The sequence below is a fragment of the Lycium barbarum genome, chromosome 12, assembly GCF_019175385.1.
Source record: "Lycium barbarum isolate Lr01 chromosome 12, ASM1917538v2, whole genome shotgun sequence".
Classification (NCBI taxonomy): Eukaryota; Viridiplantae; Streptophyta; class Magnoliopsida; order Solanales; family Solanaceae; genus Lycium; species Lycium barbarum.
This window is the reverse complement of record NC_083348.1, coordinates 56,568,436-56,581,617: the sequence shown is the minus strand read 5'-3', so window position 1 is coordinate 56,581,617 and position 13,182 is coordinate 56,568,436. Positions and strand designations below refer to the sequence as shown.

Below are 13,182 nucleotides of genomic sequence, written 5' to 3'. Positions count from 1 at the left end.
ATGTACTGGTATATAAAACAACTGAAAGAAATAACATGGGACATGGAATAACATGATAAGAACTGCAACTGAAAACCTGGACATGAACCTGAGCATGAGCATGAGCATGAATACATATATATATAAAAAAACATGGTAAAAATATCATAAGTAGGGAGAGCATTTCATAAACCGACATATCATAACACCACGTGGGAACGTGGAGTCTGGTACCTCGCCGGACCAGCTGAGCCCCTATACCTTGCCAGGGTATAAGGTAGTAACGTACCTGATGGAACCATTCGGTGTAAAATTAAGGTATCGTCCTAACTAGGCGGAGCGATCCTTGTCCTATGGTGGCTACATAGTTTCAGGCTATCTGCGCCTTCTCAGTAATGCGTGCAACTCCCAAAAACATGAACATAACATAGTTGGCTAAGAAGCCCATGATTTTCGTGAATTAACTTGTAATCATGATTCCACGAAATAACTTGTAACATAGTTTCATGAAATAGCTTGTAAACATGGTTTCATGAAATAGCTTGTAAATATGGTTTCAGGAAATAGCTTGTAAATATGATTTAAGGAATAGCTTGTAAACATGATTTCATGAAATAACTTGTAAATATGGTTTCATGAAATAGCTTGTAAATATGGTTTCAGGAAATAGCTTGTAAACATGATTTCATGAAATAACTTGTAAATATGGTTTCATGAAATAGCTTGCAAACATGATTTCATGAAATAGCTTGTAAATATGGTTTCATGAAATAGCTTGTAAATATGGTTTCAGGAAATAGCTTGTAAACATGATTTCATGAAATAGCTTGTAAATATGGTTTCATGAAATAGCTTGTAAACATATTCTTGATTCATGAGTAATAACAATAGTTCATAATCATATATGTGTAATTGACTTGAAAACATCCTTGTAACTTGCAAAATAAAATCATTAAGTTTCATATGAACATAATGAGAACACATGAGGAAGAATTCATGATTCATGGATTAAGCTAGGATTCCTAATATCCGTAATGGAAGGTTAGGAATACAACAACGAATATAGATACAAAATTCATGTACATAAATACTTAAATATGGGCTACCAATATGTTGGGTTTAATGCCCTAAGATTTTAACTTCATGGATATCAAGGAAACGAAGCATGGGGAAGAACATAGAGATTCCCTCATGTGGATGGAAGTTCTACATACCTTAGTTGTTCCAAAACATGAATTAAAGACTTGGATTTTGAAGAAGATTTCCTAAATCTTGATTCTTGAATCTTGAGATGGGTTTTCTTGAAAACCCTAGATTAGGAATGATGATTTCTTGTTTAGATTATAAGGATATATGTTAGAATTGAGTTGGAATAATTAGAATGGACTTACCTTGGTGTTCTTGATGTTGGAGGAGAGTAGGAAGTCGTTTTAGGGTTTGAGGGAGTGAAAAATAATGAGTTGAACTGATATGGACGAATATATAGTGTTCTGGAACATTGCAATTTACGTCCAGCAAAATACTGGCCGTATTTCAGTTTACGGGTCGTAAACTGACTTTACGGGCCGTATTTTGCCCCATGGACTGCACTGCATCTCTTCAGTAAAATGGCCATAACCCTTTGTACATATGTCCGTTTGACCCCCGTAAGATACCGTTAGAAAGGTATTTCAATGCTCTACAACTTTCATCAAGGAAGTTTTCCCAAATTCCAAAAACGGTTTGAAATACGGGCCGTAAAGTGAAATACGGTCCGTATTTAACCCTATGACCTCAAAATGTCAAATTCCAGAATGTTCAGAAATTCTTGGTTTCAGTTCACGACTTGGTTTACGGCCCTTAAAGTGAAATACGACCACTGTTCATGGGCGTAAACCACCATATCACAACTGAACGGAAAACATTCAATTCCCACATTCTTTATCTGATTTTCTAAGTTTAGGATCGTGGTCAAAACTTTCGTTAAAGGCACGGGGTGTTACCCTTATAAAGGTTAAAGCTTAATTGTTTCGGCATGATCAATCAAATAGCAAATCGCAAAGGGAAGGAAAAATGTTTACTCCTCGTAAGTTTGCATCATTAAGAGCCTAGTTGGATTATGAAAAATCAATTTCATATTGGATTTTCTTGAAAACAATAAAGAGTGTCAAGAATGAATGGTCAAGAAGCGCAAAGTGAATTTATCCAATGAAGCAAAACAAAAGCACGTCCAAGGTCCAAAAGTCGATCTTAAAAAAAAAAAGCAAATTACGAGCCTGCAAAAGAGACTAGCATGGTCCACCAAGGATTAGTAAAAAATAAAGAATGTTTATCATGAAATCCAACGTTAAGATGAAAAGGGTTTAAAACAAATAGGGGGCCGAGCAGGTGAAGCATCTCCTGCAGCAGATGGACCATCAGAATCCTCGCTTCCCAGGTCAATTCCTTTAGCACCTTGGATATCCTCTATGGCTAACTCAGCGGCTTCTAAATAAATCCTGCATCAAGCAGTGCTGAAGTAATATCAAAATTTCTAGTGCTTGCTTCTTCAAGGGTTTCCCTTCGGTTCTTTAAAATTTCCAAATCCCAATAGAGCCTTAGTTTCTGGCATCTAGCTCAGAGATGATCACGCGAAACTTCGACACTGGCAAGTTGTCCATGAGCTTTTTTCAAGTCATTTCCAACTTGGTTGCTTTGTTCTAAAGACCCATGTAAGTTGAAGTTAAAATCTGCAAAGAATTATCCCGATCCTAAGGGAGTTAGTCACGTTTCCAAACGCATCCTGAACGAAGCTTGAAGGGTGTCCAAATCCCAAACTTTAGCTTGAAGTCTTTTCACTTTAGCTTTGAGACGTTGGTTATCCAGTTGAAGCTTCTCCTCTCCACGGGAGGGGCCAATTGTTCTAGTTAATTCTGCAGTAAATGTAGCGGCTACATGACTCTGAGAAGGAAAGCACAATGTGAATTGAAAGACCAGCGGACTTGCATAGTAAATTGTAAATAGTTAGCAAGGATACCTGGAGAAATAAGAACTTGTGGTCGGGAGTTTGGGACGAGGTGATGAGGCCTGTTATATCCCGTATTTTGCGCATTTGGATAATTTAAGAAAATTGCGAGAAGTTAAAGGCAAGACTATTTTCCAAAATTATTTTTAATGAACAAGTTGTTTATGAAAATGTTTGATGTGGAAATATTGAGGAAGGCTAGGGGTAAGAAGGGAAATTCGCAAGAGGGCTCATAGAAATATCGGGGAAGGCTAAGGGCAAATTTGGAATTTGGGAAATAATTTTTCATGAATTGCAAGGCAACAAAAAAAAAATGGGCTTGGAAATAAAGGGCCTTGTGGCCGTCCAACTTAAGGTGGGCCTTGGCCCACCTAGATGAATTATGTGTATGTATATATATAAGATATATTGGTTATATTTCTCCACAAAAAAAAATTCTAGAAGCTTGGACAGAAAGAATAGGGCCATGTGTCAAAATCCTTACTTGAGGGGCCTAACTATAAATATAGATAAGTGGTGGAAAGAAAAAGATAAATAAGACATATTTATCTTCACCTTTAGAAAGATGAAGAAACTTGGAGAAAGAGAAAAAAAATAGGAGGCCATTCGGCCAAGAGCAACTAAGCAAGAGCCATGGAAAAATTGATCCAAAAAAATAAATTCTTCTAGCTTTTGTACCAATTGGGAGGTCCTCTACAACATGGAGTGATTGTTAGAGTAAGCCAAGCATTTGTTGTGCAAATTGTGAACCTAGCCGAGCAAGAAGAGATAAGTGAAGAAGGTATGTATTCAATCTTCTTTTACATGTGTTATGGATGATTTATGTATGTTAAAGTATGTAAAAATGGACGGAATTCATGAAATATATATGTATTGGTGTTGGCCGAATATAGGGTGGTGGTGTAGAAGTGATGAATTAATTTTATTTAGTAGTTTGATTGTTGTTGTTGTGAATTCCATAATAAAAATGAAGGTTTGATAACTTTGAAATGAAGTTGTAATCGTTTGTGGATTATGGAAGAAGTTGACGTGATATTAGTATGGGTTCTTATGATTATAAGAATGAATGGTATTGCTAAAGTATAGATTGTTGGCATAGTTTATGAATTTAGAAGGAAGGAAATGTGTTGATAGTGTTCTTGTGGAATTTGGAAGGTTTCGGGTAGTATGGTGGTTGGGCCGTTTGCAATGTCATGCGGATTGTTGAAGTGTTCTTGGATATTGTTTGAATGGTTTCAGATTAGTACTTGAAAATGTGAGCAATTGTGAATTGAATATAAATGAAATGTCGTCGAATTGTGTGACAAAAGTTGTTAATGTTAGAATGTGTCTTGAATTGATTATTGTTGTTGTTGGCATGATTATTGGGATTGTTATTGTTGATAAATTGGCCGAGTTGAATTCTCGGATTGTTGTTGATAAATTGGCCGAGTTAGATTCTCGGGGATGGTGTATTTACAGGGGAAATGCTGCCGAAATTTCGGCAGATTATAAGTGAAATTATTTGAGAAGCTAAGGCAAGTGAATGACAATTAATCTAATTAATATGTGAATTCTTTTGTATGTAGACTAGCAAGCTTGGATAAATAAGCGTAGCTAATAGGACGTGGAGCAGGTATGTAAGGCTTACCCTTTCTTTCTTTGGCATGTCCTAGAGCCAAGTAAGGTATGATATTGATATGCACATTGGGTTACACTATTCTGTGATTCCGAGCTTGTTTATGATTCGTATGCACTTTTGATATGTTCATAAAAGAGTTCTGTAAGAATTAATGTGCTCGACTTTTGAAAACAGTCTGCTATGTTTTGATACGTATGTATGGTTCCAAAAGACCTACCTGATTTGATCCATAATGAGATTCGAAAAGCTCCTGATATGACTGTTATTGTGATTCTCCAAAGAAAGCTTCTGAAACGTTCAAAGAGTTTCTGTTCTTAAAAGAATTCTGTAAGTATCAATGTCCCTAACTTTGGCATACGGTCTCGTATCGGTTTGATATATGACTATGATCCCTATGGCTCTTGATGTGCTTATGATGTTTGATATGTTTCCGAGTGTCATTCGAAAGATATTTGATATGACGAATGTCTTGATTCTCAAATGATAGTTCGTTCGATTATTCCATCGAGTCTTTGATATAATTTGATATGTATACATGGTCCCAAAAGTTCCGTTTGATTTGATCGATAACGATATCCGAAAGGTACTTGACATGATTATGGCTTTGATTTTCCAAAAATGGCTTCTGAAACGTTCGTAGAAGGTTCTGTACTTCAAACGCTCATAGCTTTCGCATACTAAGTCGGATTGACCCGAAACTTGTTTCTGAGCCTTCAGATGTTAGTAAGTGTACATATCCATCGAGTCTTGATTTGTATGCATATGGTTTCTCACGATTCTGCTCGTGCATGCCTCAATGTATCTTTCACTGAGTCCCGGGCCAGGATACGTTCTCGTGCGTACTCTACGGTATTGTTCACTGAGTCCCGGGCCAGGACATGTTATCGTGCGTCTTCCACTGCATTGTTCACCGCGTTCCTCATAGGCGAGCCGGGATCTGTTATATATGCATCTGTATGTGATGATATGATGACGGGGTGGCGGCCAGGATGGCATATGATGATTCTGTCCACCGCGTCCCGCACTAGAGAGTCGGGTTCTGTTACATGCATATATGATACATGACTTTGGCATATGATGACTCTGTCCACCGCGTCCCCTAGAGGGCCGGGTTCTGTTATGTGCATATGTGATATATGATCCGATCCATCGCGTCCCTAAAGGGTCGGGTTCTGTTACACGCATATATGATATATGATCTGGCATATGATTCTGTCCACCGCGTCCCTCACTAAAGGGCCAGGATCTGTCATACGCATATATGATATATGATTATGACATGTATGATCTGTGTCTGGAAACAAGTGTTCTGATATTCTGGATCTGCACTTTTTCTGACATATGACATCGGCATATACGATTTGTGTTTGAAAAATAAGTGTTTTGGTATTCTGGATAACGTACTTATTGTTTGTACTGTCTGTTTCGATTGTGGTTCGGTTTTCTATATTTTATGCCTTACATACTCAGTACATATTCCGTACTGACCCCCTTTCTTCTGGGGCTGCGTTTCATGCCGCGCAGGTACACCCAGATGAGTAGAAGTCATTACAGAAGATGTTCCAGCGAAGTTGGCAAGCTCCACTTGCCTCTGGAGTGTTGCCGAGTCAGAGTATTATGTTATGGAGTTTTGTTCGAAGTTAGAGACTTTGCAGACAGAGTCGTGGGTATTGGTTGTCAGTTCTGTAAGCGGCTCCATCAGCCGATATGTCGTCCTGTGTTATGATATAAATTCTATATGATTATGGATTTTGGTTTGATTTGAGAATAACGGAAAGAATATTTTTGAAAGTATTATTATGTATTCCATTCTATTTGATTTAGAAAGTCCGAAAAGAGTATGTATGTGATAAGAGTCAGAGGGTTCGCTCGGCCCTAAGTAGGGGTCGGGAGCCCATCACACCCTAGGTAGATTAGGGTGTGACAAGGCCGATGTACCATCTTTTGCCCTAGAAGGTGGAATTACACCCACTATTGACGGTTGGAAAACCAGAGCAATAGGACCATCCGCTTGAATTTTGGAGGGAGGAGCTCTAACTTCACCGGAATCCTTGCTAGAATCATCAGGTAAATGACCCTCAGGCCCACCAACCTTATTCTTTTCTTTATCATTGACGATTTGAACTACCCCGTGTTGGACCTCTCTCCATGCTTCGATAAGCCTACGATGAGTCTGTTATTTAGGAACCAATCCCCGTCGGGGGTTAGTTAGTAGTATCTCGTGGTCGGCGCTTACGGCTGTTGGTGCCAGCTTGAACGATGTTGGTCAAAGCAACATCACAAGTAGGGACCCTCTGGGAGGCAGACCTTCTCGCAGGGAGGCCTGAAAAGAAATATATAAAAAAAAAGGGTGGAACGCATGAGATCTTGGGTTATATATGGTTAAAAAAGAATTTTTTTTGCTTACCATGGATTTTCCCCTTCTACCAATTGGAAGTCATACTTTTCCAAGTTCATTTCACATCGGGAGAAACACGTAGAAGATCAACTACCCATTCAAAAATCCCAATGATGAGTTCAGGTTCAACAGGAACGGCTGTGAAGTGCAAAAGGATAAGGTGTGTTTAGATGAAATGGATAACAATAAGAAATAACAGCAAGATCTTTGAAAAAGGCTTACGAGTAGTGTTCCGTGTCCCGAGGAAGGGTTCGGGAAACGATCGGCATCACAATTCTGTTTAATCATCCCCGATCAAAAATCATCTTTAGGATTGATTAAACCTCGTTTCCCTCGAGGAAACAGGTGAATTATTCCTCCTCGAAATAAACGAGGAGAGTACAAGTCCATTAAGTGGTCCAGAGAGAGAATGAAATTCCGGCACGATCAACCAAGATTTGGAGGCAATAGATAATATGCCAAATTTGTGGAGCCACTAGGCCTATACACACCTGGTAGCGGCGACAAAAATCTTCAATGATTTCGGGTACCGGTAGCTTGAAACCAATTGTGAAGGGATAGGTATAAACCATAGAAAGTTCTTCGACATGGTGATTCATTCTGGCCTCAGGGCCAACAATGGCAACATTGATTTCAGGGCTAAAGTTGCAATCCTCACGACTTGAGGGAGAATATCAGCGGTGATTGATGAACTAATTTCATCTACAGATTCATAGTGTTCATCAGCATGAAAATCTTCATGGTATTTAAACTTTGAAGGTAGTATATCGGCGGCACAGGAATGCAAATCAACTTCTTGACTTGTAGGAGAAACGTGAGCTTTTCCTGGGCGGCGAACAGGAGTGAGAGTACCGTTGTTGGACCGGTCTTCCGTAGAATGAGTAGGAGAATGAGGAGATGATGAAGTTGACGTAATTGTTGAAGGTTTTTTTTTTTTTTTTTTTTTTTTTTTTTTTGCAAATAGACATGTATAAGAATATATGTAGAGTAGGTTTTAAAAAAATCTTGAGTATAAGAAAAGAGAGATTTGGTTAAATTTGGAGTAAGATATTGTCTTTATTTATACAAGGCGAGAATGAGCATGATGATCGGAATGCAAAGAGTCACGACTTTTCATAAATGGCAGCTTTATGTCAACCAACGTGATTGCAAGGTCGCTGACGATTGGCAGTAGAAGCATTGAGTGAAGGTTTGACGGTTGTCTTTTCAAACGAACCGTTAGGACATTTCAGTTTCCCGCCATAAAGATTGATGTTTTCAAATTGTTTCAAATCCACTTCTCGGTCACATTTTGACATTCCACCGGAAAGTGGGGGGACTATCTGGTAAAAATAGTACGTTACACGTGACATAGGATGGAGTAGACACATGGCAAATGAGAATGAGCGATGACGTGTTTTGTGGCATAACCCAAAGTTAATGATTCGCATAGACCTAGAGCAAAAGTTACGAAGCAATTGTCACTGGTCATTTAATGGGTATCGGACATTACATAACCAGACGGGATATGAAGCCAAAAGTTATAATTCTGTAATTAAGTAGTATTTATTGATTATTATTATCCATTATGAGGTTCAATTTACAACTTTTTGCTGATGATTACCACCTATAAAAGGAGCTCAAACTCAATGAAAATGGGCATTCAATTCTAGCTTTAATAATTTATACTTACACATCAAGGCAATTTATATTTATTCTTATTTATTTGTTGTTCCGGATTTAAAGTGTTCATAAAAGGCTAAAGTGTTCATCCGGAGTCATCCTTATTAGGAAACTCCTCCGAGCTCATACGGCCTAGCCTTATTTTACTTCATTATTGCTCTGTATTTACCTGTCACTTATTATTTAATCTTATAACAAATCAATTCAGATATCCTTTAAATCCCTAATAAATTCAACTGTACCTTGTTTGGGGTAAACACAAATTTGATTGACTATAATCTGATGGTAAAACAGTAAGTTATAATCACCAGTTGCTAACTAATTATTTTGTCCATATCACCATGTAGAGCTAGTTTAAAAAGAAGAGCCAGCTAGCATTATACAGCTCAAATTCAGACAATCAGAGACAAGCTTAGGACGAGATTCATGGATTCGCTGAATTCATTGCTTTCGGCTTAGTTTATGTATTCATATATACTTAAAAATTAAAATATATACATATGATATTATCACACTCATTCTGAACCTGACTTGATATTGAATATCCTAAATTAATCTATATTCTAAGTCATAGTTTCCTAAGAACGAGGAGGAACGTGATAGGCCTAATTTCCTCCTTTGCCATCTCTTCATCCACCAATCTTCCGTATTCTTCAAACAAACTGTCTATGATAGATTCTCCAAAATGGTGAGCTATCATTGATTCTTGAATTGCCCTAACTGTCATAGCCACCATTGTGCCATAGCTCATTCCATTCCCAACAATATTCTTCTCTACCTCAAACATTTCAAGTCGGTCCACTTCAAAATACCCTTCTCTGTTTACCATGTCTACTATTTCTTCCTTACATGGTGCATAAAAATGTACTTCGTAGGAGTCAAGCTTTTCCTTGTCCACTTGTCCCTGGAAAAACAAGGACAATTAATGTTGTAAAAAACAAAGACTATACAAGTCGTGTCGCTTATAAGATTGTTTAAATTTTGTTCTTTTTCTATATCGCCATGTAATCATCACAAAATAAAGTGAGTGACGCATAAAGTACTTGTTGCTTTAAAATGTCTTGCATTTTTCTAATGGAGCATCCAATATGTTTATCTTATTTGATGACTAAAATATGTCCAAATGGAATATTACTATATATTTAGTGGTGAAGATTAATATATTAATTACCTTATTAATTAAATTTGTTAATGACATAGAGAGGATATTCCAGAAGAAAGCATTTCCTCTATCAGCATGATGAAGACCTTCTCTTCCCAATAGAATCAGCACCATTTTTCCTCCACTAACAAGCTCCTCTGACCGTGAACAGAGGAACAATGAAAAATCCTCCTGGAATTGTTCAAAATAAGCTTTGGAAACCAGAGGAGGGCTTTTCTCAGATATGTATATGTTGCCTTTGTTCATGGACTTTCCATCTTCATCATAAATTCCTCGAGGAATCTAAAAAGGAAAAAAAGAATTATATAGAGTACTTACAGGTAATTATTTATAATAAGTGAAATTAGTAATTTGAAAAATAAGACAAGCTTAATTAACCTTCTGTAAAATGTTAAATTGCATGAATAGTGTAATTTTTAACATGCTAAATCCATACATGAATCAACAAAAATGAGAAGTGCACACATAGTTATTTAATTCAAGAAACTAACCCTTGATAGCCAGTGCAAGCTATAAGAGGAATAGATAAAGTGCAAGCAATTATCAGGGAAAAGTCTTCCATAAAATGAGCCAGGATAAGCAGCTATATCTATATTTGAAGGACCTGACTTTAACTGGTGATGAAATTCAGGTAAGGCCTGAAAGATGGCGTTGAAGTCATTGCTAGGAAGATCATTTAGGAAAACTCGAAATTCGGCCGGTGTTTGTGGGAAGATCTTGTTGGTCCCGCTTGTCCTATGGACAGTTTCAATTATTTCTTTAATGTTTGACAAGGTGTTTGGTCCTGAGGAACAACCTAAGTCTGCTATGCCTATGCTTTTAGGCATTGTTGTGAGACACACTTCTTCTACTGTCTCTAGGATTACATGCTTCACCATATCAGATGCCTTCTTCTGTAAATATACCAAAAAACAAAGTTGAATAAGCAATTGATTATATATGAAATATTACTGAACTTTAATTTCTAGCAAGCAAGAGAGACCTGAAGTGAAGAATTTCTGGAATAGCTAGTTTCTCCAACTCCTGCAGTCATGTGGAAGACCTTCTCAACATCCATGGTTGCTCTAGCTAGTAGTTTAAGCAATCAGTTGTGTCTGGCATCCCCCTTTTAAAGGCAACATAAGCAAGAGGCATGGGTTCTATTTAAAAAACAAAAAATTACTAAAATAGTGTTGTCTAGATCATTTTGAGTGCACCTGGTCTCGAGTGTCTTTGAAAGAGCGCGGCATACTGGTAAATAAAATGGGTGAAAAGTGTTAGAATTTGACTCTATTTCATTACTATAATTTCACTCATTTTCTTGATCACTGTATCTAATTAGAGCCTGTTTGGATGGGCTTAAAAAAGCAGCGTATAAGTTAGAAACAATTTATAAGTAAAAAAAAAATATATAAGTTGGGGTAGCCCAACTTATTTTTTTGGCTTATAAGTTGTTTTCAGCTTGTAAACTGCTTTAGATAAGCTAAGCCAAACGACCCCAGTTATTTTTTTGGACTTATTTAAGCACAAAATAACTTTAAGCTGGTCAGTCAAACACTCAAAAAAACTGAAAACAACTTATAAGTTACTTATAAGTAGAGGTGGGCGTTCGGTTTGGCTATTTCGGGTTCGGTTTTTTGAAGGTGGACACCGAACACCGAACCAAACTAGTTCGGTTCGGTTCTTTCGGTTTCGGTTTTTTAAAGTTCGGTTTCGATTTTTTTGATATAATGTTAGAAGCGATTCCATTGACACTAATTCATATTCTCAAAAGCAATAAAATATAAAACTGATAAATTGAAATCCAAATCAAACAAACAGGATACACAAGAACAGAAAACTATAATCATGATATAGGATTACTAGGTGTTATATACATACCGTAAGAATAATTAAGAAAATACATGAAGGACATACATTAATCCTAAAGACACATCCTAGTTACCTTTCTTTGTTAAGGATATTTGATTTTTTCTCAATTGAAGTGAAAAATTAAGGATACAAATGCAAAAGAGGACTTATTACAATTGGGTTTTTTATGCTTTAAACTTAATGGGTCTGGACTATTTTTTATTTTTTTTTGGTAATGTATTAAATTTCGGTGCGCATTCGGTTTTTCGGTTTAGTTTTATCAAACTTCGGTTCGGCTATTTCGGTTTCGGTTTCGGTTTTTTTACGGTGGATACCAAACACCGAACCAAACTAGTTCGGTTCATTTCGATTTGTTGAAGTTTAGGTTCAATTCAGTTCGATTTTTTAATTTTCGATATTTATGCCAAGCCTTACTTATAAGTCAATCCAAACGGGCTCTTGGTCTTATGTCAAAATCGAGGTTCTCTCTTTACTTATTGTGACATCATTAGATCCGTCCATTTCTCGAGCGTGAGCCGTGAAGGGAAAAAAGGCCAAAAAAGGAAAAAGGTACTTTTGAATTTTGCTTATTTCTGATAGGGGTTTGAAATTAGTGATAAATTGCTTTATATTCACACTGTACAATCTAATTATTCCCTCTATCCCTTTCGGATTTCGAGAGTAAAATCTATTAATTTTAACTGTATCTTTGGATAAAGAATTTTTAAGTTTTTTGTAATAAAATTTATATATTCGAAAACTAAGTAAAAGTACTTTCAGTCGCAACAATTGACAATTTAAAATATTTAAAAGATATATGAAAAATTATATCAAAGAAAAATTCGTTTGAATCTCAAAATCTAAAAGTTATATATAAATTAGGACAGAAGACGTACAAGATTCAAGTTTGTTTCACTTTTCAAGGTGAAATGAAATCTCAGGAAGGTTAGCAAAACGAATCAGGAAAGCCATAGTTAGAAATGGTTTGATTAATTGGGAAAGGAATGATTTCGGTAAAGTTGGGAGCTAGCTATATAGCACCATCAAAGGACATGATGGTACGTACCTGAGTGGGTTTTATTCGAATATGAAGTGACCAACTAAAGATCAGAACCAGACTATCTACCACTTTTCTTATCCTTCTTATGCCCCTCGACGAATTTTTGGGCACGATCGAATCAGATGTAATGTACTTGCTAGCCAGTTCATGGATAACGACTAAATTAAAAGGTGCAAGGAATCGAAAATAAAAAGCAAATAAAGCTAAAAGTTAGACCCATATATTGAAGAAATATTAGCAACAGTTAGGATTAGAATCTTAGGTATCCCACTACTAAAATATTACTATTTTTCCATTGAAAAATATTCAGTAGTTATTCCCACAGATATTTTGATTGAATCAGTGAGAAAAAAAATAGCAGTGTTTTCACACAAAAAAAATTAGAAAGTTTCTCAGTGTTTCAATGAGAACTTGTTTTTCACCATGCGTTTTTCTAGTGAGCTGATTCGGTGTAAAACATAAATTTCTCACTGATTGTCGGTGAAAA

At 36.6% G+C, this 13,182-nt stretch overlaps 1 protein-coding gene across 1 annotated transcript; it reads right to left on the bottom strand.

Annotated features, from left to right (window-relative positions):
- Positions 1-9,074: 9,074 nt before the first annotated feature.
- LOC132623190 (probable methyltransferase TCM_000336) lies at positions 9,075-11,015 on the bottom strand. Its single transcript, XM_060337916.1, has 4 exons — positions 10,788-11,015; positions 10,297-10,698; positions 9,815-10,087; positions 9,075-9,547 (listed from the first exon to the last, which is right to left on the bottom strand). The coding sequence occupies exons 1-4, from the start codon at positions 10,860-10,862 to the stop codon at positions 9,212-9,214; spliced, it is 1,086 nt and encodes a 361-aa protein (XP_060193899.1). The 5' UTR covers positions 10,863-11,015; the 3' UTR covers positions 9,075-9,211.
- Between the last annotated feature and the right edge of the window lie 2,167 nt (positions 11,016-13,182).